The sequence below is a fragment of the Danio rerio genome, chromosome 1, assembly GCF_049306965.1.
Source record: "Danio rerio strain Tuebingen ecotype United States chromosome 1, GRCz12tu, whole genome shotgun sequence".
Classification (NCBI taxonomy): Eukaryota; Metazoa; Chordata; class Actinopteri; order Cypriniformes; family Danionidae; genus Danio; species Danio rerio.
The window spans coordinates 33,843,219-33,868,085 of record NC_133176.1 but is presented as its reverse complement, the minus strand read 5'-3'; the positions used below and the strand labels follow the sequence as shown (position 1 = coordinate 33,868,085).

At 39.0% G+C, this 24,867-nt stretch overlaps 1 protein-coding gene across 3 annotated transcripts in view; it reads right to left on the bottom strand.

The window, feature by feature from the left end:
• The window catches only part of vps8 (VPS8 subunit of CORVET complex), a 233,276-nt gene that overhangs the window by 28,530 nt on the left and 179,879 nt on the right, over positions 1-24,867 (bottom strand). For all 3 annotated transcript variants that reach the window (XM_073949180.1, NM_001080616.2, XM_073949179.1), the window contains 2 exon segments: positions 22,791-22,959; positions 7,564-7,617 (listed from right to left, as the gene is read on the bottom strand). In XM_073949180.1, the coding sequence (XP_073805281.1) occupies positions 7,564-7,617; positions 22,791-22,959 (223 nt within the window).

Below are 24,867 nucleotides of genomic sequence, written 5' to 3'. Positions count from 1 at the left end.
TCTAAAAAATCTATATTGAGATATTGTTGGCTCTGATTTACAGCAGCATTTACTGCTAAAATTACAGACAGGCACATCTTGAACAGTGACACGTTCACTTATTTAAAGACACATTCCAGTGTCCTCCACACCAATCAGAATCATTTCATCACTATGGTTTGGCTCAAATCAGCCTCCGGTGATCAAAACCCTCTCAGTCTCTGTCATCCTTCAATGACTTCTCCAGTCCCAAAGGCATGAAGTCAAGCACAAACCCTAAAGATCTGCCAAACTCCACCCGAGCAGAGGCTTGAATGTTCCAGGAATAAAAAGCAAGAGTATCCTCATTTTACCTCACTGGGCCTCTATATATAATCAGAGATTGTTTTGAGTGGCACAAAGGACAAATGCTGCTGTCACTGCAGAAGGATAAATGCAATTATTGAGCCCTCCCTTCAGCAGAAAGAAGGAGATGAGCACTGTCATGCTGCTTCAGTTTTCTCCGTTTATGGTGCACTGAGCTGAGGGACCCAGATTTTGCGTGACAGATTTTTCTGGGAAAGGTAGGATAATTTGGTTGAGCGCTCATTAAACCCATTATTTATAGACAACATATTTAAATAAACAAATTACACAGTTTTTTGTTGACCAGTGGCTTTCTTTGCTTTAAGGGAAAACATTTGTTTGCAAAAAAAAAAATTTTCTACACCTTATAAAAATTGTGTTGAAAATGTCTATAAAAAGGTCTAACTGACTTTTAAAGATGTTTTCTCTTTCCTGTGTCACTTAGGATCAGCCCCACCAGAAGATGTATGTGTTTTATTTAGAATAAACATGATGGGCTCTATTTTGATGATCTAGGCGCAAAGTCCAAAGCGCAGGGCGCAAAAGCATTAAGGTTCTGACCGAATCCACTTTTGCTATTTTAAGGACAGAAAAATCTGCTTTTGGAGGCCTTTTTATATTTATTTTTGTTTTTTATATTTATTTTGGCTGGAAAATAATATTTTTTGTAATATTTTAATCCTTTAATTCTTTGTCATTTGTAAAAAAATATTTTCATATTGCATCCTGTGTGTTTAAGCAAGGTGCACAACTAACAAGCTCTGCACTGTACTTTAGACCTCCTCTTAGCTGGTATATTTAACAGTCTATTCTAGTTCCTCAAAATAGCAACGCACCAGCAATGCACCTCAACACACCTCCTTTTTTAGTCCAGAACGCCTTTGGGGGCACATATGAGTGCAAATGCATTTGCTATTTAAACAGCATGCTGCAAAACATTAAAATGACTCTTGCGTTGAGCTGATACTAGCAAACAACAATTGAGTCGCACTACTGCTGTGCAATTAATCGAAAATCCGATTTCGATTTCGATTTTGGCTTCTAATGATTATGTAAAACCATTAATCGAGATAAACAATTATTCCATCATATACCGCCCCCTTTACAGTTGTACACATTTGTTGCTCTGCAAAGCTCAGTTCCCACGTGAAAATGATTAAAAGCATGTGCTGTTATGTAACGTTTGCGCATCATTCATATTTTCAAAAGCGCGAAAAAGCACATGCTGTTGTGTGTGTCCGCGCCGCGCTTAGCCTCGTACAGGTAGTGAGTGTGGGTGTGTGTGTGTGCGCGCAAAGCCTTGGACAACAGAGCACACACGCCAACTTAATGTGAGCGCTTTAATCATCAAATACATGGACATTTGTGTCAGAGCGCGGTGTTAGGTGATTATTCATAATAACCCTCATTTGTGTAATAAACAAACAGGTTGAGAATCAAAAGACACATGAAAAAGGAACCATATCAGAGCCGCACCATTCTTAAAGTGACATTGTGTGATATTCCTGCTGCTGACTGTTTTTATTATTAATCAAACAACAAAAGGAGAAAATACCTCACTGCTCTTGACTGAAGGACTTTTGTATCTAAAGTTTCTTCCTTACCGTGAAGATGCTTAAAACACAGTTTAAACATAACAGATTTAATAACTCATTTCTTTTATCTTTGCTATGATTACGGTACATAATATTTTACTAGATATTTATCAAGATACTAGTATTCAGCTTAAAGTGACATTCAAAGGGTTAATTAGGGCAAATAGGCAAGTCATTATATAACAGTGGTGTCTTCTGCAGACAATCAAAATATTGCTTAAGGGGGCTAATAATATCGAGCTATTAAAATAGGTTTCAAAATATTTAAACCGGATTTTATTCTAGATGAAATAAAACAAATAAGCCTTTCCCCAGAAGAAAAAAAATATAGGAAATCCTCTGTTAAACATAATTTGGGAAATATTTATGTATAAATATAAATTCACAGAAGGGCGAATATATTTGACTTCAACTAATAATCGTTTTGAATAATCATGATTACAATTATGACCAAAATAATTATGTATTAATAATTATTACCGAGCAGCCCTAAGTCGCGCCTTGTGCCAGGTGTATGATAAGACCAGATGTGTCTTGTAGCAAAAAATCTGTGAATTAAATTCCTTTCAATTTAATTAGCATCCTTAATTAGCATTCCTAAGCATCATGTTTCCGTCAATCATTCAATTCCATTCATTTTATATTTATTTATATAGCACTTTTACAATGTAGATTGTATCAAAGCAGCATAGAATACATAGAAGTACAAATAAAGTCCAGACTTCAGATATATATATATATATATATATATATATATATATATATATATATATATATATATATATATATATATATATATACTGTATATATATATATATATATATATATATATATATATATATATATATATATATATATATATATATATACATACACATACATATATATATATATATATATATATATATATATATATATATATATATATATATATATATATACTGTATATATATATATATATATATATATATATATATATATATATATATATATATATATATATATATATATATATATATATATATATTCACACAGTTGTAGTCAGAATTATTAGCCCCCTTCAAATTTTTTTCTTCTTTTTTAAATATTTACCAAATGATGTTTAACAGAGCAAGGAAATTTTCACTGTATGTCTGATAATATTTATTTCTTCTGGAGAAAGTCTTATTTGTTTTATTTCGGCTAGAATAAAAGCAGTTTTTAATTTTTCAAACATAATTTTAGGGACAAAATTATTAGCCTCTTTAAGCTAAATTTTTTTTATCAGTAATCTACAAAACAAACCACTGTTATACAATAACTCGCCTAATTACCCTAACCTGCCCAGTTAACCTAATTAACCTAGTGAAGCCTTTAAATGTAACTTTAGGCTGTACAGAAGTGTCTTGAAAAATATCTAGTCAAATATTTTTTACTGTCATCATGGCAAAGATAAAATAAATCAGTTATTAGAAATGAGTTATTAAAACTATTATGTTTAGAAATGTGTTCTCTCAGTTAAACAGAAATTGGGGAAAAATAAACAAGCGGTCTAATAATTCAGGGGGGCTAATAATTCTGTACTGGCTAGTAAATATAGTTGAGGTTGATATGCTCCAAAATAATAAATACACAACATACAAACAATTTGCTGCAGTGTCCTGCTTAAAGGTTTAACTGACCCCAAATGATTCCCTATTTACTTACCCTCAAGTGGTTTCAAACATTTATGGAATTCTTTTTTATGTTGGTCACAAAATACCATATTTTGAAGAATGATATGTACAAATGATGAAAAAAAATTATATTGGTTTTCAACATTACCTTCTGTTTACACTAATACATTTAAGTTCTAAAACGATTACTTTGCTACGGTTACATATTCCATCTGCACTACGCCAGTGTTTTCAAGCACCAAAAACGGAGTGTTTTGAAAATGACATTCGCACTACCTGATTGGGGCTTTTTCTCAAGATCAAGTACACACAGTTCAGACTAGCATCCTTTCCTTGCAACAAACTCCCGAAGACATGAGGACACATTCTTGAAAATTCTTCAAATGTAACAGCAGTGTACTTTTATAACATCATTCACCCTGGATAAACTTAACAATAAAATGAAAACATGACATAAAGCACTCTCTTTTAATTTTTATATTAACAACTTAAACATAATAGAAAACAAAAATGTTAATGCATCATGTACATATTTATATGACCGTCATCTACACTGTATGCAAATTTATATCAAAACTAAGCCTAATAACTGCCTCCCTTCATTTTCATTGAAAAATATGAAACATTAGGCTCTTTGTGTGGTTTTACCAATATGTGCTTAATAAACCAAATTAATAGGTATATTAACTTATCTTTGTAACTGTTTAACTTATCTCAAAACATGTTACCTGAGGTAGGCTAATAGATCCAAGACCGACTCACTGGATATAGGTATAGACAAGAGGCTTTAACAACTACAGAGAGATGAGATCCAGCGGCAGATTCAAAATAGGCTGGGCGATGTTTGGCTGCTCTCAGATAAGCAGGTGTGCTCAGCTCAGAGCTACCGCTGACTGCCTTCAGCTCAGACGCGAGAATACGCTGAAGCAGCTTTCAGCAATTTCCAGAGTCCGTGTATGGTCACATGACGTGCGCTTTTAGCTGTGTAGTGTGGATGGAAGGCTTTTCAGAAACGCTAGATGAAATGCCAGTGTGGACGTGGATTGTTTTAATTCTAAAATGCTGATTTAAAAGGAAAACGTATTAGTGAACAGGCCTAAGGAAGACTAAAACAAAAACCCAACCAGAACATGCATATGATAACTATTTATGTACTATGCCTTTGCTACTCCGAAGACCATTTAAAATACAGTAAACTCATTTGTTTGGGTAACACTTCCTAAAGCCAAATATAAGCTTCTGAGATATAAATACAAAAAAACTAAAAACAGTTATACATCTGTTGTAGTAACACTAAAAATAAGCTTTTACTTCAAGCCATTACTATCATAGGAATGTGAAAAAGCACTTTTAATGTGGTTAAATTAATGTGATTCCCATTTAAGTGTGGCAGGTTACAGGTTAAGTTCAGATATTTAGCAGATGACAAACCGTTACAACAACATTTAAACAACAGAATAATTTGTAATATTGTTTTTTATTATGCATACAATAAAGCACTAGTAGATTCAGCACTTATTTTGTGAATAGTACTTACTCTAAAGTTTATAGCAACTGAGACTGCATAAAGTTCACTTTAAACTCCTACACTTTGCAAAAATTGAGCACTGCAGAGCTTGCAAACTGCAATTCTGTCTCAGTGTGACCCATTTCAAAGTCATTGCACAAATGAGACAGTCTCTTTATGGACAGGAAAATTCTAATAAGTTTGATCTCTTTTAATTAGCAGGATATAATAAAAACACAAATAATGATACACATTATTACTATATACAGTATTAGTGCATCTCCACAATGAACTTGAAGCAAACACAAAAATTTAAGAATTAAGTATTAAAAACTTGATGCTAATTACACTACAATTACGAAAAAACACCTAAAACAAGGTTTACCTAAAACAAAGCCATCTTAAACCTTTTAGAAAGATTAATTTAAGCACTTTTCAAGCTCTTTCCATGTACACTCAACTGGCCAATACTCATCATGGCCTCCTAATCATCCCCAGCCACCAAATTGGCTGTATCACTGTCTCTCAACTGCCCTAATAGCTGGTGTGTGGTGGGCACACTGGCGCCATTGTCCTGTGGCTGCCGTCGCATCATCCAAGTGGATGCTGCACACTTGTTGTGGTGTGGAGAGACTGGATAAAAGTGTCTTGAAAAATATCTAGTCAAATATTATTTACTGTCATCATGGCAGAGATAAAATAAGTCAGTTTTGAGAAATGAGTTATTAAAACTATTATGTTTAGAAATGTGTTGAGAAACTTTTCTCCGTTAAACAGAAATTAGTGGAAAAAAATAAACAGTAACTAATAAGTGACAAACTAATAATTCAGGAGGTTTAATAATTCTGACTTCAACTGTATATTCATCTTATATTTAATGTAGAATATACAAATATTACATTATTTAAAAATAATAATAACTATACAATAAATTGTAACAAAAACCCCCTTTGGGATTTGAGTCTCACTTATTTAGATTATATCATTCGTCTTCATCAATCTAGTGCTCAAGACGTGGCAAACTCCACAGCTCGAAGGGCACACATACTGTAAATAAAAAAAGACCTGCAGATTATGCTACAGACACAAGCACAGACTCCAGCAGAGTTTTCTTTTTTTATGCAAAAGAAAAAGGACTTTATTTATATTGAAATATGTAGCTGTTAAATAGGATATATTATTATGAAATAAACATAACTGCTTTTTCAAACAATTTTTAAAGCACTTCATTCGAAATCTAAGCATATTTTGAAACCTTGAAAGCCCTACATTAAAATGCAAGCATTTTTAAGGATTTTCTATTTATACAATATTTTATGCCAAAAAAACTTACATTACATGCTTGTGATTAATACAATTCATTTGCAGATCAGGTAATTCAATTGATTATTCGATTTCCAGATCTGAATATATTTGATCATGTCTATTTTAACATAGGTTGGACTGAATTCTCGCATCTTTCTCTATGGATATAAAAAAGAAATTGGTGCTGCAGTAGGAGTGCATTCAAAGATGAAAAGAAAAAGAACAGAACAAAAGACTGTTGTGTGTCATTCTGTCAGCCTTGTTATCATTAGCACGCAGGAGTTCTGAAGCATTACGTGTTAATTAAAGCCAGAGTCTCCACAGGTATAATACTGTGCATTCGCAGCTTTCTGAAACCTCAGAAGTGAAGAAAAGTGCTGAATTTTCCATGTCACAGATAATGGAGTGCTTAGTGATGCTAATGGTTGGGGGTTTATTGGAGAGAGAAAGGACGAAGGGATGCTGGAGAGATGAGATAGGTCAAAAGGTTCATGTCACTTTCTGTCTTGTCTTTAAGGCTCACTGTCACATTGCATAAAACGCCAAGTCACTTGACCAACAAGCAATGAATACTCAATGGAGAGAGAGAGAGAGAGAGAGAGAGAGAGAGAGAGAGAGAGAGAGAGAGAGAGAGAATAGGAGAGGGAGAAATAATGTTTTCAAAAGAGTGATAGATGAGAGATAAAAATGCAGGTGAGAGAGATAGGAAGAAAGAAAACCCAGACAGACAGCTGGGCAGGTCTGTTTCATCAATCCATTCATGCCAGTAAACAAATGTATGAAAGAAGAGAGCGAATGTAATGCAATCATAAGCAAGCTAATTTGCTTTGAACCAGCAGGGAAAAAGCCATTTATGTTTCATGAATGAATAAACACACAAAAGTCAAAGTGGAAGATAACTATCATTTCCCTTCAAGAAGTAGAGCAACCTCTTAAAGTGCTGGATTTTGTACGTCCCAGAAAAGAGAAATGTTACGCAATATATTATAAAGGTCTGACACACTTTGAAATCAAATCTGAATTCAATTAAATCTAAATTACGTTTGTGACTAAATGAACTGACAAGCTAAATATAAAATAATAAAAACTGTCACATTTCTTTAACCTAACATTAGATTTAATTATGTTTAACTAATCAAATCCTGTCTAGCTTTACAATATAATTCCATTTACTTACCTTTCTCCCATGAGCCTCTGCCGTAATCCCACGATGAGCAGATGTCACTTTGTTCTGAAACACACAAGGTGACAGGTGAAACATGACTCACAAAATATGACAAAACACAGACAGACAGGCTGTAATGCAGACCTCCTGTAATAAGTTGCCAACAACTCTATTTTCATTCCATCATAAAAAGGTTATTATCTGTCTTTGATCACAAGGGTCTGCACAGTTCTTTCTAAAACTCTGTTTTGACGTTCTAGTTGCAAAGTCTAAAGCGAATGGTGCAAAAGCATTAAGGATGTGTTTGAATCCACTTTTGCTATTTTAAAGGCTCATGAAACACATTTTTTGAGCTGTTGACATTCATATATGTGTCCCACACTGCTAAAAACAGTATTAGGACACTTGTAGTTCACAAAAAAACTGAAAACTGGTTGTTTTTGTGTTATTTCGAACAAATTCGTACTTCTGGTTTAAAACTTACTTTTAAAGCTGCTTCACGGCCATGAAATCTTAGTGTGTATTCCACATGTAGACTGGACGTCTGTACCAGGGAGTTCCCCTTCGGTTGGGAAACTCCAGTGCTATAGGTGGATTTGATGTAGAAAATCCACGTATGGGAAGATTTGGTTCAGAAGCCGCTTGTCTGAAAGAGTATTGAACGGGCCAATGAAAGCAATGAATTGGCAGCGTAAGCATGCGCAGGTGTGCTTCATTGCCAATTATCCCAGCATATAAGCACACCTGGCGCGAGCAAATGCCATCCTTTTCGCTTAATGCGCTGCTCGCGGACAGTTCATGTGTTCATTGCGATGCCATGACTGTTGCGCAGTCAAGATCGCGGCTAGCCTTTGCAAAAAGGCAAACCACCCCAGTTGTCCCCTGCTCTGCAGCGGGCTATCGGGCAGATCTGAGGGTTCAGCGAGAGATAATCCGTCGACCACGGGCCCGCGGACCTCTCGCTCCTCCAAGCGCTCTATCTAAGCTTCGTGTGGGGGAAACAATCCGTCTAACAGATGGTAGCCCTTACGCTCGATGACACCGGAGACCAGACATCCACCGCGGCATCGGAGGGTGGGCTTTCATTGTCCGATGATGATCCAGACCCGCTCGCCCCCTTTGAGCAGGTGAGCCCTGTCAAAACAGATCCTGAAACGGACATGTTAGCCGTGCTTTCCCGGGCTGCTTCCGACCGACTAGAGGGGCATTCCCTTCTTCCCGGAGGTGCACAGTAGGCTCACACGGACTTGAAAGGCACTTTTTTCTGCTCGTGCTGCGTGTCCCTCCACCCTCACCACTCTTGACGGCGGAGCGGCCAAGGGGTATGTGACGATTCCTCAGGTTGAGTGCGCGATGGCGGTCAATCCGCACGACACCTCTTCTTGGCGGGGTCCGCCTCGTCTCCCATCCAAAGCCTGTAAGTTTTCTGCTCCCTCGGAGCTAGAGCTTACAAAGCTGCGGGCCAGGCTGCTTCCGCCTTGCATGCGATAGCCACCTACCAGCGCTACCAAGCGCAGGCGCTGGCCAAGCTGCACGAGGGTGGGTCCAACCCAGGCTTATAAGATTCGCACCGCAGCCGACTAAGCTCTTCGGACTACTAAGTCCGCTGCGTGTGCGTTGGGGAGGACGATGTCCACACTAGTGGTCCAGGAGCGCCACCCCTGACTAAAACTTGCCTGATATGCGCAAAGTCGACAAAGTACAGTTTCTTGTCTTCCCCATATCCCAAGCTGGTTGGCGACACCGTCTGCGAATTCACCCAGGAATTTGGGGCGGTGAGAGAGCAGTCTGATGGGTGATGTCACCTTCGGTGGGACCGTAAGCCCGCTCCGCCCGCCGTACCATTTATATCTTTTCCTCACCGAAGGCGCGTCGAAGCAGCCCCCTGCCCAGAACGCCGCTAAGTCCGGCAACGGACCGCGAAGCGTCCCTGGGACAGGTCATCTGGAGAAGAGGGAACTTGCTCTTTCCCCGCTGGAGGGCGGGGCCCCATTTCCAATGGCACTTTTTACTGCCATGAAATGAAAGGGCACTTTTCCACTTCCCCGGATGTGACAGCCCGAAATCTGCCAGTCTGAGACACTGTGCTCTCTAGCTCGCAGGTTCGGTGCGCTCCGCCAGTGGCTCACGAGTGCTGGGACGGTTTCCTTCCCCCAGCCCTCGAGCCCCCTCTCCGGAGTCAGGGTGAGGAGTCAGTGCTTCCCAAATCAGCACACCCGCTCCGCGCTGCCCCACCTCTGGTACGTCAGCGGTTGTAGCGATGACGCTATTAGCGAGGGCTCTGCCTGCCTGGTTAGCGCGGGCCAGCCCCTCGCGGTGGCTCATACACACAATCAGACTCGGCTACGCGATTCAGTTAGAGAAACAGCCCCCCAAGTTCACGGGCGTGTATTTCACCAGGGTCAACCCCCTGTCTGTCCCGGTCTTGCGAGAGGGGATTTTTGCCCTCCTGGTGAAGGGTGCAATCGAGCCGGTTCCTCCAGCCGAGATGGAGAGCGGGTTCTACAGCCTGTACTTCATCGTACCCAAAAAGAGCGGTGGGTCACGGCCAATCCTAGATCTGCGCATTTTGAACTGCTGTCTTCACAAGCTGCCGTTCAGAATGCTTACGCAGATGCGTTCGTCCTCAGGATTGGTTTGCAGCCATAGACCTGAAGGATGCGTATTTTCATGTCTCCATTCTTCCACGCCACCGCCAGTTCCTGCGGTTTGGGTTCGAGGGTCGAGCATGGCAATACAAGGTTATCCCCTTCGGGCTCTTTCTGTCTCCGCGGGTCTTCACCAAACTTGTGGAGGGTGCCTTAGTGCCCCTTCGGCTTGCGGGCATCCGCATACTCAATTATCTCGACGACTGGCTGATTTTAGCCCACTCGTGGGAGCAATTGACTATGCACAGAGACAAGGTGCTCCGGCATCTTCGCCTATTGGGGTTGCAGGTCAACCGAGAAAAGAGCAAACTCGCCCCGGTGCAGAGGATCTCTTTTCTCGGGATGGAGCTGGACTCGGTCACCATGGTAGCGCGCCTCACCGGAGAGCCCGCTCGCCTGTTGCTGAACTGTCTTAGGGAGCTCGACAGCAAAATAGTGGTCCCACTGAAATACTTTCAGAGGCTCCTGGGGCATATGGCATCCGCTGCCGCTGTCACGCCGCTCGGATTGCTACATATGAGACCACTTCAGCACTGGCTTCTAGATCGAGTCCCTCATTCCTGCAGGCCAGTGTGCCTCTGGGATAGGCGTCAAGTCATGTTGTTGTTTCAACAGATGCTTCCAACATGGGCTGGGGAGCTGTGTGTCGCGGGCATGCAGCTGTGGGCCTATGCAAGGGTGCCTAGCTGCATTGGCATATCAATCGCCTAGAGCTGTTGGCAGTGTTCCTCGCTCTCCACCATTTTTTCCTGTGTTGGAGCAGCAACACATGCTGGTCAGGACGGATAGTACGGCGGCGGCAGCGTATATCAACCGCATGGGGAGTACGCGCTCTCACCACATGTCTCAGCTCGCCTGCCGTGTGCTCCTCTGGAGGTATAGCTCCAGGTATGCTCAACTGTGCAGCCGATGCGCTCTCACGGCAGCAAATTCGCTCTGGAATGGAGACTCCACCCCGACTCTGTCCAGCTGACATGGGTGCGATTCTGGGAGGCCCAGATCGATCTGTTCGCTTCCCTCGAGAACGCTCATTGCCAGTTGTTCTTTACCTTGACCGAGGGCACTCTCGGCACTGATGCACTAGCCCACAGCTGGCCTCGGGGCACACGCAAGTTGCGTTTCCCCCAGTGAGCCTGCTCGCGCAGCTATTGTGCAAGGTCAGGGAGGACGAGGAGCAGGTTCGGCTAGTTGCGCCCCTCTGGCCCAGCCAGACCTGGATATCAGAGCTCTCCCTCCTCACGATGGCCCTCCCTTGGCAGATCCCTTTGAGAGAGGACCAACTCTCTCAGGGACAGGGCACCATCTGGCACCCTCGTCCCGATCTCTGGAACCTCCACGTGTGGTCCCTAGACGCGAGGAAGACTAAGGTAACCTACCGACTGCGGTGGTTGATATAATCACTTAGGCTAGAGCTCCCTCCACGAGGCGCACCTCCCTGAAGTGGAGTCTATTCACTGAATGGTGTGTCTCTCACAGAGAAGACCCCCGAACTTGCCAGATCAGTGTTGTGCTCTCTTTCCTTCTAGAGAAGCTGGAGAGCAGGCTGTCACCCTCCACTCTCAAGGTTTACGTGGCCGCCATCTCCGCTTATCATGACACGGTAGCTGGCGGCACCCCCCCTCATGCCCTCTTGGGATCTTACCCTCGTTCTCACGAGCTTGCGTTCAGATCCCTTTGAGCCACTTGAATCAGTATCCTTAAGATTTCTGTCCCTGAAGACAGCTCTGCTGGTCGCGTTGGCCTCCTTTAAGAGGGTCAGGGACCTGGAGGCATTTTCGGTCAGTGACTCTTGCCTGGAATTCGGGCCAGATTTTCTCACGTTATCCTGAGACCCCGCCCGGGTTATGTGCCCAAGGTTCCTACCACTCCCTTCAGAGACCAGGTAGTAACCCTACAAGCGCTGCCCCCGGAGGAGGCAGACCCAGCCCTTTCCTTACTCTGTCCAGTTTGCGCTCTGCGCATCTATGTGGACCGTGCTCAGTACTTTAGATCATCTGAGCAGCTCTTTGTCTGTTATGGCGGTTGGCAGCAGGGAAGTGCCGTAACCAAGCAAAAATTATCCCACTGGATTGTGGAGGCCATTCATGTTATTTGAGCAGAGGTCAGCCACGTCCCCCGCGAGTGCGTGGGCACTCCACTCGGAGTGTTGCATCCTCTTGGGCGCGTGCACGCGGCGCCTCTTTAATAGACATCTGTACAGCTGCGGGCTGGGCAACACCCAACATATTTGCAAGGTTTTACAATCTGCGAGTGGAGCCGGTTTCCTCAAGGGTATTAGGTAACCCTTGGTGATATAGGAAACAACTCGGTAGGGTGTTGTAACATGCTTGCGGTGCCTTTTTTCCCTGATGTGCACCTCCCTGTCTGTCAGTAAAGTTCCCCGTTCTGTGAGCCCTGCAGATTCCTCCGTGGCCCCCAGCACTGATTCAGTGAAGGAGTCACTTGCTGGCCCACTACGTTAGGTCTGACTGCTGGTCAGCCCGCGTTTTGGGTATAGGTGCCGGCTATATGCGATCCCATATGCCTTTTCCGCCACGGTTCAGTCCCCACTCTCGGGTGGACCCGTGCCTTCCCTATCCGCTAACCACCTTCTTATGCGCACCCCCCCTTCTTAAGGCTAGTCCATATGTATTACCATTTTGTCTCCCTCATTGGCTGCGGATGGTCTCCGCAGCGTCCTCCCTACCGGGATTGCACGCTCCCAACATACTGTTGTGTTTCCTAGAATTATCTAGACGCTAGTGACTCCCCAAAAAATATACCTATTCCGTAAAACTTCCTTTGAAGTGGGGATAAGTTAGGGCCAGGGGCACGTTGGAGGACCGCGCCTTCCATGATTTGGGTACGTGACGCTTGCTTGACTGCCCTCTCATCGGAGGCGTTGGTAAGGTGCAGTCATTATGGCGTTTTCCATAGTGTCCCATACGTGGATTTTCTACATCAAATCCACCTATAGCACTGGAGTTCCCCAACCGAAGGGGAACGTTCAAGGTTACAGAAGTAACCCTTCGTTCCCCGAGGAGGGGAACGGAAGTGCTATATTCCATCGCCATAATGACTGTCCCTTAGCTGTTAAAAGTCTCTTCAGCTTAAAAGGATGGCGTTTGCTCGCGGCAGGTGTGCTTATATGCTGGGATAATTGGCAATGAAGCACACCTGCGCAAGCTTACGCTGCCAATTCATTGCTTTCATTGGCCCATTCAATACTCTTTCAGACAAGCGGCTTCTGAACCGAATCCTCCCATACATGGATTTTCTACATCACATCCACCTAAAGCACTTCCGTTCCCCTCCTCGGGGAAACAAGGGTTACTTCTGTAACCTCGAACGTTCCTTATAACATTTCTGAGTGTGTTGCATTCATTCATGAGAAAGACTTGGTTCAAACCAATCAGTGCACTCTATTGTGTGAGCCAGGGATTCCAAAACTTTATGCCCAATAATGGGTTTTATTTCTGTATCACAAACAAATCTTTCACTCAGATCTTCTGAGTGAACCGGTTGAACTAGTTCAACCAAATCGAACTGAATCATTTGAAACAATTTGCGTCTCCAGTAAGCACTTATCCACAAACTACTTACTTTTTAACAAGCCCAATACCACCCTCTGACTCTAAATAAACCAACATATACTCTCATTCAGTTATTAGAACAGTAACGTTACACGGTTACAGTGAGAAGCGGTGAACCAATAATACTGAGCATGCGTGATTCAGTGAACCAAACACAAACAGTACAGCCTGCTGTGTGAATAAACTAAACTGGAACATCTGCAGCGCGGGTAAACTGAGGGCTTAAATAAGAGGATCTGGTGAAAAAAATTATGTTTATTTCATGACAGACAATCGTAATGGAATTTAAATAAATGAATCATGATTCAGTTGGGTTGCAAAACTTTACTGTAAGACATTTTTCACATCATGGCGATGTTTTAACTGACTGAAATTACTATTGCTGAATACATAATGTTGAGTCCTAACAACCGGGTTAAAAATCTGAACCATCACCAGGCCCGGATTAATAATTTAGAGGCCCCTGGGCACAATGTCTTGAAGCCCCTCTATAGCCGCACCCCATAGTTGAATTAAAAAATAAGATTAATATAATATTTGTTAAATAAAATTAATTTATAATGTATTGTCCACATTTTTAAAATAAATGATATCCACTACATATATTTCTAGTCTACAAATGTTTTAACTTATTTTTCAAGCATTAAAAGCACACTTGTTCAAGTACTTGTTAGTACTTGTTCAAGTATTATCCCATAATGACTATTGTTTAATTCGGCCCGGCCCATCACTACTGTGTTTCTAACCTCAGAAGCAGCCTTGCACACATATTGTACTTAAGACTGCTATCTTGTGGGCTGTTTTTGAATTTGAGTATGGGTAGATGGTTGTGCTATGATAAAGTTCATGTGTTCTCTGAATACATATTTAAAAATTGTATGGTTGAGTTTTTATTATACAATATTTATCCTGTTGATTTTGAATCTTGCACCTAATAAATATCCTCATTTAGAAAAAAAAATGAAACTAATACTAAAACTAAAAAAAACTAAACTAAAACATTTTTAAAATATAGAAATTAATAAAAACTAAGAAATCTACCTCTAAAACTAATTAAAACTAACAGAATTTTCAAAACAAAGTCAAAACGAAATAGAAACTGAAACAAATAAAAAATCCAAAACTATTATAACCTTGCCATACACATACTGCACCTTATTGCTAAGTGTTAAGTGATACTTTTTTTTACAGACATCATCAATCATCAGTCAGTTTTTATCATTGAATTACTTATGTGTTTATTTATGATTTATGATTTTGGTAATTCAGGTGATGTATACTGATAATAATAGTTGTTGGTTCAGTTTCAACACCTTTTAAAATTAATAATTAATTTCACAATTTTAAAAAAGACAGAAATAAAAACTTAATTTTTGCCATGTCAAATAGTTGATGTCATGCACAGAAAATGTATTACTCAAGTTGTGATTCTTAACACATTAACATTAAGTTCTGAAAACTTTTTTAGTTTATTTTGAGTGTTATTCAATCATGTTAATGTTGACTTAATTATTTAAACTAACCTGTTTAGGCTCACCTTAACTAAACACAAAGAACAACATATCTAAGAAATCAAATTAGTTGTGTTAATAATTATTTTTAATAATTAGTATTCACTAGAGAATGTGAAAGTAACAGATAGGGTTTTCAGCATCTGTTCCTATGTTATGCTAGCAAGATACAATGAGAGCTGAATCTATTTGTGATTCTGAAAGTACATATTAGTACTTCTATTTCCTTATACAGAGATGATGTTTTTTGCACAATAAAAGCAAATCTACTTTACCTGTACTTGAATGAAGAATGAAGACTCAGGCACATATTAATATGTGAAATAAAAGATCACTTCACATAACTTTGTTTACAAGTGCTAAGGACATTATTGGAGTCAAGATATGGTAACTGGCGTTTTGTTTCGAAGCAGCATTTTGCAATAAAACAGTTCTTGCCCAGACTGATTAATCAATCCTGGTCTATCATATTCATTTCATTGGTTTCAGTTTCTATTTCGTTTTAACTTTGTTTTCAAAATTCAGTTAGTTTTAATTAGTTTTAGAGGTAGAGTTCTTAGTTTTTATTAGTTTCTATATTTTAAAAATGTCTTAGTTTTAGTATAGTTTTTATTAGTTGCAGTATTAGTTGTAGTTTTTTTTCTGAATGAGAATATTTGTTAGGTGCAAGATTCAAAATCAACAGGATAAATTTTGTTTAATAGGCTTAAAACACGCGATGCATGACCATTCATGCTTGCTGGGCACGTGCATATTTTGCTGGTACTCAGTACTTGAAGTCTACCACTTGTGTAATAGTCGAACGAGACGCAGCAGTCCAGAAAAGTTTAAAAAAAGTTTTAAAATGGCACCTTTAAGGTGCAGTATGTAAGTTTGAAACCCAGTGACTGAACTAGGTATTGCATTCCTGGATTTTAACACGCAAGCACAGGTTGCCAGATTGAGGACCAACAGGAGCGAGCTTGACTATCAAGACTAAATGCTGATTAAGGCCAATTTAAATCCTGTTTATATAAAAGCAATGGCATGCAATAGAAAGAATATTTTCATTTTAAAAGGAGTTTTTGCCCTAACCAACACCTGAAATTTATATTTTAGAAGCACTTTATATTTTTTGCAGATAAACAGAAAACTTGATCACATGATCACCTCAGGTACAGCTCATGTGCTTTATTTAGTGTTATAGTTAATAATGTGAGTTTGAATGCCATTTCACAAGACAATTATTGCCATACTACTGAAAGCCTCAGATCTTGAAAATAAAATAAACCATTTAAAATTGAACTTTAAAACTGTGAAATACTGCAAACCAACACATATCAGTGATTTTGAATGTACATTTAATAATGTTAATGAGGCTTAATGTGTATGATTTATATTAGAAACCTTACCGTTTTGTGAGTAAGGTCATATTTTGTGCTTCTAAATAGCTGTATTTAATTTCTGTTGTGTTTCGTCTGGTGCAAACAGCCAAATTGCTTATCACTGCAATTCTCATCATGTAGCGTGTTGTTAGAAAACGTAACCTGCTCACCTAATGTTTACAATTGTAACATTTATATTGTTGCCATGAATAATAACCTCATGTGGAACTCTGAATCCACATCTCATTTCAGATTCTGCTACTGTCCACAGGAGGTTGCATTTTGGTCATGAATGCATGATTTGAGAGCCACTGGCTGAATGAATGAAATGCGTGTTTTTTTTTTTTTTTTTTACCAAATATATATATACCAAATTTTTACCAAATATATATTTTTTATATATATACAAATATATATATATATATATATATATATATATATATATATATATATATATATATATATATATATATATATATATATATATAAAACATAAAATCGCATTTATTCAAATTTTATATGAACCCATTGATACTGCACTTTTAGCTAATTTACATCATCATACAAAAAAATGCAGTGCTGATTCAGTCAACAGAATTCATAGATAATGTGTTCTAGGAACATTCTTGGCTTGTTTTTGCTGTTGTGCTAATACCCTAATCACCCTAGTCGGGCATCATTTTTTCCATCACTTCCAAAAGAATCACTGTGGCAACACCTCTGTGATTAGGGATACTAGCCCAGCTCTCTTTTGTGCCTGCAGCCATCAGCCTCCTGTGGTTATGACTAATACAGGTGCATGTTGAGAAACCCATTTGCATTCCATTTACATATACCACTTCCATCACATCTCTCATAAGAGAGATTCAATTAGCGTAGATTATGCATACAGCTTGTATGCACATAAAAGTACTTAAAAATCATATCACCCCTGATCTGAACCCTCTGTAGTCCATAGACTATGGGACACACAATGATGAATAAAAACATGACTGAACTGAACAAAAGTTCTTAATTTTATAAGAAGTTGGGCAGAAAAAGGCACGAACAAACAGTTTAAATGAACTAAGGAATAGTTCGCCCAAAATAATAATTTATTCTAAATCATAATTTACTAACTACAATGCAATTTAAAGTCCATTTGCTTTTCCTTCTTTCTCCGTAGAACAATTTATAAAAAATATCTTTTCAGTGGAATGACCTTTAACAGGGACATTTGTTTTATGCTGAAATGAACTAAAATTAACTTGACATCAACAGTGACATTTATACTAAACCAAACTCAATCAGTTTTCATTTAACTAGAACTACAACAGCATTCTACTACTACTCTCCTGTCTGCCTGCTTTGCTGCGTTCCACAATCTGAAATATTGGCCATGTTTACCTTTTCGTCATTCTGATTATAATCATTCTGCCTAAAAGATTTGATGGTGTGTTTGCATGAGACTTTATCTACTCCAATTTAGTGTTTACATGTGTCACTTTTATTTACGAGGGTAACATTAGACTATAAGGAAAAGATGGGCAGGGAAATCTGAGTTTTGGGTGGCTGCAAGAGGATCACAATACCCCTCTCTCTCTTTTTGTATTTAACTAGAACTACACAGACATTTTACTACTACTTTCATGCCTGCCCGCTTTGCTTTAATGTTCCACAATCTGAAATAGTAGCCATGTTTACCTTTTCGTCATTCTGTTTAAAATCATTCAGTCTTAAAGATTTGGTGGTGTGTTTACATCAGACTTTATCTACTCTAATGTGGTGTTTACATGTGTCACTTTTAGGTGTTTTAGGTGGCTGCATGAGGATCTCAATACCCCAATAAGAAAAGCAGTAGCATGTGGATGAAGGTCTATACCAGGGGTGTCTAAACTCAGTCCTGGAGGGCCAGTGTCCTGAATAAAGTAGTTTAGCTCCAATTAACACATCAGCCTGAAAGATTCGAGTATACTTAGGAAGAACTTTATTAGCCAGTTCAGGTGTGTTTGAATTGGGGTTGGAGCTAAAATATGCACCGGCCCTCCAGGACCGAGTTTTGGCAACCCTGGTCAATACTATAGAACAGGCTGGTGGGAGTGGGTTGTATTGCTGAAATTAAGTGCTGGAATGAGTGACCTGCAATGGAAGTTAAACTAAACTAAACTAAACTTTTGAGTCAGTCACCGATCGCCAGCCATTCACGCATTAGTGGATGTTTGGTGTTTGCATTTAGGCAAACTATACAGAAAGAAAAGTCGTATAAATTACTGCACTCACATCAACAAGTCATTACCCCATGTTAGTGTTTCAGAATCGAAATGAACATTGTTTCATTATCTAGCTATCCCTCTGCACTTTATAAAAATCCTGATATTCATTCAATACATCTTCAAAATGAAGAAAAATATCCAAATATACAAAAGATTGTTGCTGGTAATAATGAGTCTTAAAGGTTCAAGAAACCCTTAAGAACTTTTTGAGATTTTAACAGTGATTTTTGGGGCAGAATCAAAATCAATGACGTAGTGCACGTCTGCCAGTCTTGAGATGACGTGATGGTTTCTCATTATTATTCATAACAGAGTTTACTTATCCTATGAGAAGACCCTGCTTCTTAATTATTCATGACAGCATGTGCTTTTGATGATAGACCTGCCAAGCTGTGAGATCGTATGTGCACAGCACACTGTATTTAACCTTTCATGAAGGGTTGTATATGTTTGTTTCCATGATGCATGGTGTTTGTTGCATGGTTTTCCCCACGATGCTGTCAGGACTAATACAGCACATCTGTTTGTGTGTAGCAAGCAGTTTTGTCAGGAGAGCTGTAGGAGAATTGCAGAATGGTGGACTTTGTCTTTTATCAGTTGAGTTCTATCGTCTATATCCGTGCTCGTGTTCGCCGATGTTTAAAATCATTCGGATTACCGGCAGGGTTAATGGTTGAAATAGATAAGACAAAAGACCTGCTGTCCACTGAGTCTGAATTCAGACCCGAGGATTCAGCAGGAGACGTCCTCCTTATTTATAGTGTTTATATAAACATTATTTTCTTTATAATGGTATAACAAATTGTGGTTATGTGTATATATTATATGAAATTATGAATAACTTATCATATATGTAGCAGAGCATTAAATCACTTCCTGTTTTTTTTTCTTTGCATTTTAACTTTCTAAACTATAAAATCATGGGTCTTCTTATGATTTTATCCTCCTTACACTGGCTGCCTGTTAAGTTTCGTATTGACTTTAAAATATTGCTTCTCACCTATAAAGCTCTAAATAATCTAGCTCCTGTTTATCTAACCAACCTTCTGTCTCGCTACAATCCAACTCGCTCTTTAAGATCTCAAAACTCAGGGCTTCTGGTAGTACCTAGAATAGCAAAATCGAGTAAAGGAGGTCGAGCCTTCTCTTTCATGGCTCCTACACTCTGGAATAGCCTTCCTGATAAGTCCGAGGCTCAGACACACTCTCCCAGTTCAAAACTAGATTAAAGACCTATCTGTTTAGTAAAGCATACACTCAATGCATCACCTAGCGGGTTTCACACAGGCTTCTGCATCTTGCTTATATTCACTATGAACAGCAGCTACGCAAATTATTCTCTTTATTCTCTATTTTCACAGGGGGATACTCATCCCGAGGTCCTCAGATTATGCGGAGTCGCTGATTGGATCCAAGAACAGCGACGAGATGATCCCAAGGTTTCCATATCCGGGAACAGGCCATATCCTGAGCTGCTGCTGCACTGATAGTCATGGGAAGCTGAGAACATGAGACTGATTCCAGCGACACTCCAGGGACATACGAGTCTTCGCTGAGGCCATCTTCCAGCCCACCGCGGTGACTGAAGCTCTGCACAAGAATTTTGGCCAGCGGAGAAATTAAAATGGTCGTGCCGAACTGAGTCTGGTTCTCTCAAGGTTTTTTTTCTTCACTCCCATCAGGTGAAGTTTTTTTTTCCCTCTCCGCTGTCGCCACTGGCTCGCATGGTTCAGGATTGGTAGAGCTACGCATCGATGAATTTGCTCTTCAGTGTTTGAACTCTCAGTAATGATTAAATCACACTGAACTGAGCTAAACTGAACTAAACTGAACTTAAACACTAAAAACTGAACTACATTTGACCATTTATGTGAAGCTGCTTTGACACAATCTACATTGTAAAAGCGCTATACAAATAAAGCTGAATTGAATTGAATTGAATATTTTGTGTCAGATTTTTTTTTTTTGTCTGATTTTGTAAACCAACTGAGAGTAGTTCACTCTCCTCTTTTTCCCCTGCTCTGCTGGCCAAGCCCAATGCTCCCTTTGGTCACAGCACTCCACACCCATCATGAAGCATTTTTTGAAAAAAATCTGAGGTAGACTTGAACTGAAAGAGGGGGGTTTCATGACCCTTTAAAGCCTAATACTTTGTCTTGCTGAGAGCAAGAGAAAGCGAACGAGAAGTCATGCAGCTCACTTTATATCTTGCATTTGTATAACCCATATATTCATATTTATAAATTTATTACCATCACGATCAGCTGTGTATGCACAATTTTAAACTGTGTGGAATACCTTTTTGTCACCAATCACATTAAAAGCAAACAAATTAAAACCAAATTAAATTGCATTCTTTGTTAGCACTTTTATTCTGACTGAGGTGTTTACATGGCACCTATTGTTGTGGATTTTTATTCTGTTTTCTTCACCTACACTGTAAAAAATACCTCTTAATTAACAGTTTTTGTATTTCGTGATTCACAAGTGTTTTCTGTTTATTTACGGCTGTGAATTGTATTTTGGGATGTTAATTCTGCTCTGCCGACTTTTGATTTTGATAACCTAATTCTACAGTTTAACAAAGTGACTTTGATTGGCATTTAAGTAGTTTGAAATAATATAATGTACAATAAATTATTTATACAGACATGGCCACTGAGAATGCGCGTCTCTTTACATGCAGTGCTGCAATTTGTCATGCGCAGTGCTGAAGTAGCAAAGACCACCTTTTTATTATGTTGAGAGTTTTTGTCATAAGGTGTGTTTGTGCATAAAAAGTTCACGTTTAGATGCATGCATTTCTGTGTGGTGTGAGAAATAAGCATGCAAAATAACAGTAAATGTACTAGCAGCATATTACAAGGCTTTTGTAGCATAATATATACAACACCAACCCAGCCAATATATCACTTTAAACTATTAAAAATGTAAAAGGTTAAAAAAGGTTATAAAAAAAGGTTAAAAGTTATTAGAGGTAAGATCAAGGTTCCATAAAACAATTCAAAAGCATAGATGAAAAGGGGTGCATGACAAAATACAGAAAACTGCTAATTTATAAATATATATAGTGTATTCTGCTTTGACACAATTGACATTGTAAAAAATTGAAAAATCATGAATATTTGAATTGAAAAGAACAAAACAAAATAATAAGTAGTCAATATGACTGGTGCACTTTTAGGAAGATTGGCTTAAAGTAGCTGGCTAAAAGTGACTCACAGATATGCATATGCAGAACGCCAAAACACTCGACTGCTTTGTTTAGATTATAGTAACAATAACTTTGACTTTTCATTTAGTTTGTGGACTCATTTTACTTGTAAGCTATGTTATCATCTTGCATCTGTGTGTGTGTGTGTGTGTTGTTATTACGATTATATGTACTTTATATCTAATAAGAGTTTTCTGTACAACTTAGACAAATTTAGCAAATATATTCTTAATAAGCTTCCCATTGAAAAACAACTAGCAACAATGGCTGCTTAAGGGCTGTAGATTTAGACCGATGTATAGTTTGTCAATATTACTCATGTTCGTTTTGATGTAATCTATTTGTAAACACCCAGTACATCCACATCCTGACACTGGCTAATTAAATACTGCAAATACTGTTTTTTTTAGTACTGTCTCATACAAATAAATAAAATCATGATGATGTCTTAAGTATTTATACATCGAATTTAGGACCAAAGTTGTATGGACTATGTCACTCTGTGTTTTAGTTCATATTGAGGCTTGATTTGGGAAGTTTGAACTTGCATACATTATGATGATTCTTAGAAACAATTATTTCCTAAGAACCTGACATTGTTTAGAAAGACAAGATGTTGAGTAAAATAGAAATGGTGTATTTTGATGAACACATGATTGCGAAGTATGTCTGACTGACCTGTGCCAGAGAAGCAGAGCGTGATCGTGAGCTTTCAGAGCTGGCTCTGTCCGCTGGCCGTGAGCCCTGATTGGATGTGCATTTGTAGCAGCTCCATGGGTACTGCCTCTCACTCAAAACACCTGTCTCTTTACGCTGCAGACACTGGCAATGGTACAGGTGTCCACAGCTACACATACCAAAAAAAAAAAAAAAAGAGTTCAGGGACTTGACAAGGTTATGCAACAGAAATAATGCATCACCACTGAATACACAGATTTTTAGTATAATGACGTCAAAGCTGGTGCAGAGATCAGAAGACCAGTCAAGTTTTTATTAGTTTCAAGCCATATATGGTTAGGTCCATACATTTTTAGACATCAACACAATTTTAATATTTTTGGCTCTTTACACCAGATTAGATTTGATGAAACGAACGAAACGAAATGAAACGAACAAGATGTGCTTTAACTTTAGATTGTCAGCTTAAATTTTAGGGTATTTACATCAAAATCCGGTGAATGATGTAGGAGTTATAACAGTTTGCATATGTGCTTTCCACTTGTTAAGGGACCAAAAGTAATTGAACAGAATAATAATCATAAATCAAACTTTCACTTTTTAATATTTGGGTGCAAATTCTTTAGAGCCAGAAGTCTGGAACGCATTGACATCACCAAATGCTGGGTTTCATTCCTGGTGGTGCTCTGCCAGGCCTTTATTGCAACTGTCTCCAGTTTCTGCTTGTTCTTGGGGCATTTCCCCTTCAGTTTTGTCTTCAGCACGTGAAATGCATGCTCAATTGGATTCAGATCAGGTGATTGACTTTGCATAACATTCCACTTTTTCTTTAAAAACTCTTTGGTTGCTTTTGCAGTGTGCTTTGAGTCATTCTCCATCTGCAATGTGAAGTGTCCTCCAATGAGTTTGAAAGCATTTGGCTTAATATGAGCAGAAAATATTGCCTAAAACACCACAGAATTTATCCTGCCGAAAGATCCAGTTCCATTGACAGCCATACATGCCCACGCCATGTCACTACTACCACTATGCTTCACTACTTAGGATCATGAGCAGTTCCTTTTATTCTTCATACTCTTCTCTTCCCATCACTCTGGTACAAGTTTATCTTGATCTCATTTGTCCTTAGGATGTTGTTCCAGAACAATGAAGGCTTTTTTAGAACTTTAATCTGGCCTTACTGTTTTTGAGGCTCACCAATGGTTTACATCTTGTGGTGAACCCTCTGTATACACTCTCTGTATTCACTCTGGTGTAGTCTTCTCTTGACTGTTAACTCTGACACACATACACACCTACCAAATGTTCTTGATCTGGCAAACTGTTGTAAAGGGTGTTTTCTTCACCAGGGAAAGAATTCTTTAGTCTTCAACGACAGTTGTTTTCCATGGTCTTTCGGGTCTTTTGGTGTTGCTGAGCTCACTGGTTCGTTCTTTCTTTTTAAGAATGTTCCAAACAGTTGTTTTGGCCACACCTAATGTTTTTGCTATCTCTCTCATGGGTTTGTTTTGTTTTTTCAGCCTAAGGATGTCTTGCTTGACTGATAGTGACAGCTCTTTGAATCTCATCTTGAGAGTTGACAGTAATAGATTCCAAATGCAAATAGCACACGCGAAATGAACTCTGGACACCTTTATCTGCTCACTGTAATTGAGATAATGAGGGAATAACACACACCTGGCCATGGAACTGCTTTGAAGCCATTTGTCCAATTACATTTGGACCCTTAACAAGTGGGAGTCGCATATGCAAACTGTTGTACCTACACCGTTCACCTGATTTGGATGTAAATACCCTCAAAATAGCACAGAATGCAAAATAGCACAAAATTCAGTTAAAACACATCTTGTTTGTTTCATTTCAAATCTATTATGTTGATGCACAGAGCCAAAAATGTTAGAATTGTGTTGATGTCCAAATATTTATGGACCTAACTGTATATTGCATTTAGATTACATCTCAAAATGAAGAAAAACAAATTTATGTGCATAGATGGCAAGTTTTTTGAGAATCACGTCAGATCACTTAAGTAGTTTAATGTATAATGACAACATTATATAACTGTTATATACACCTT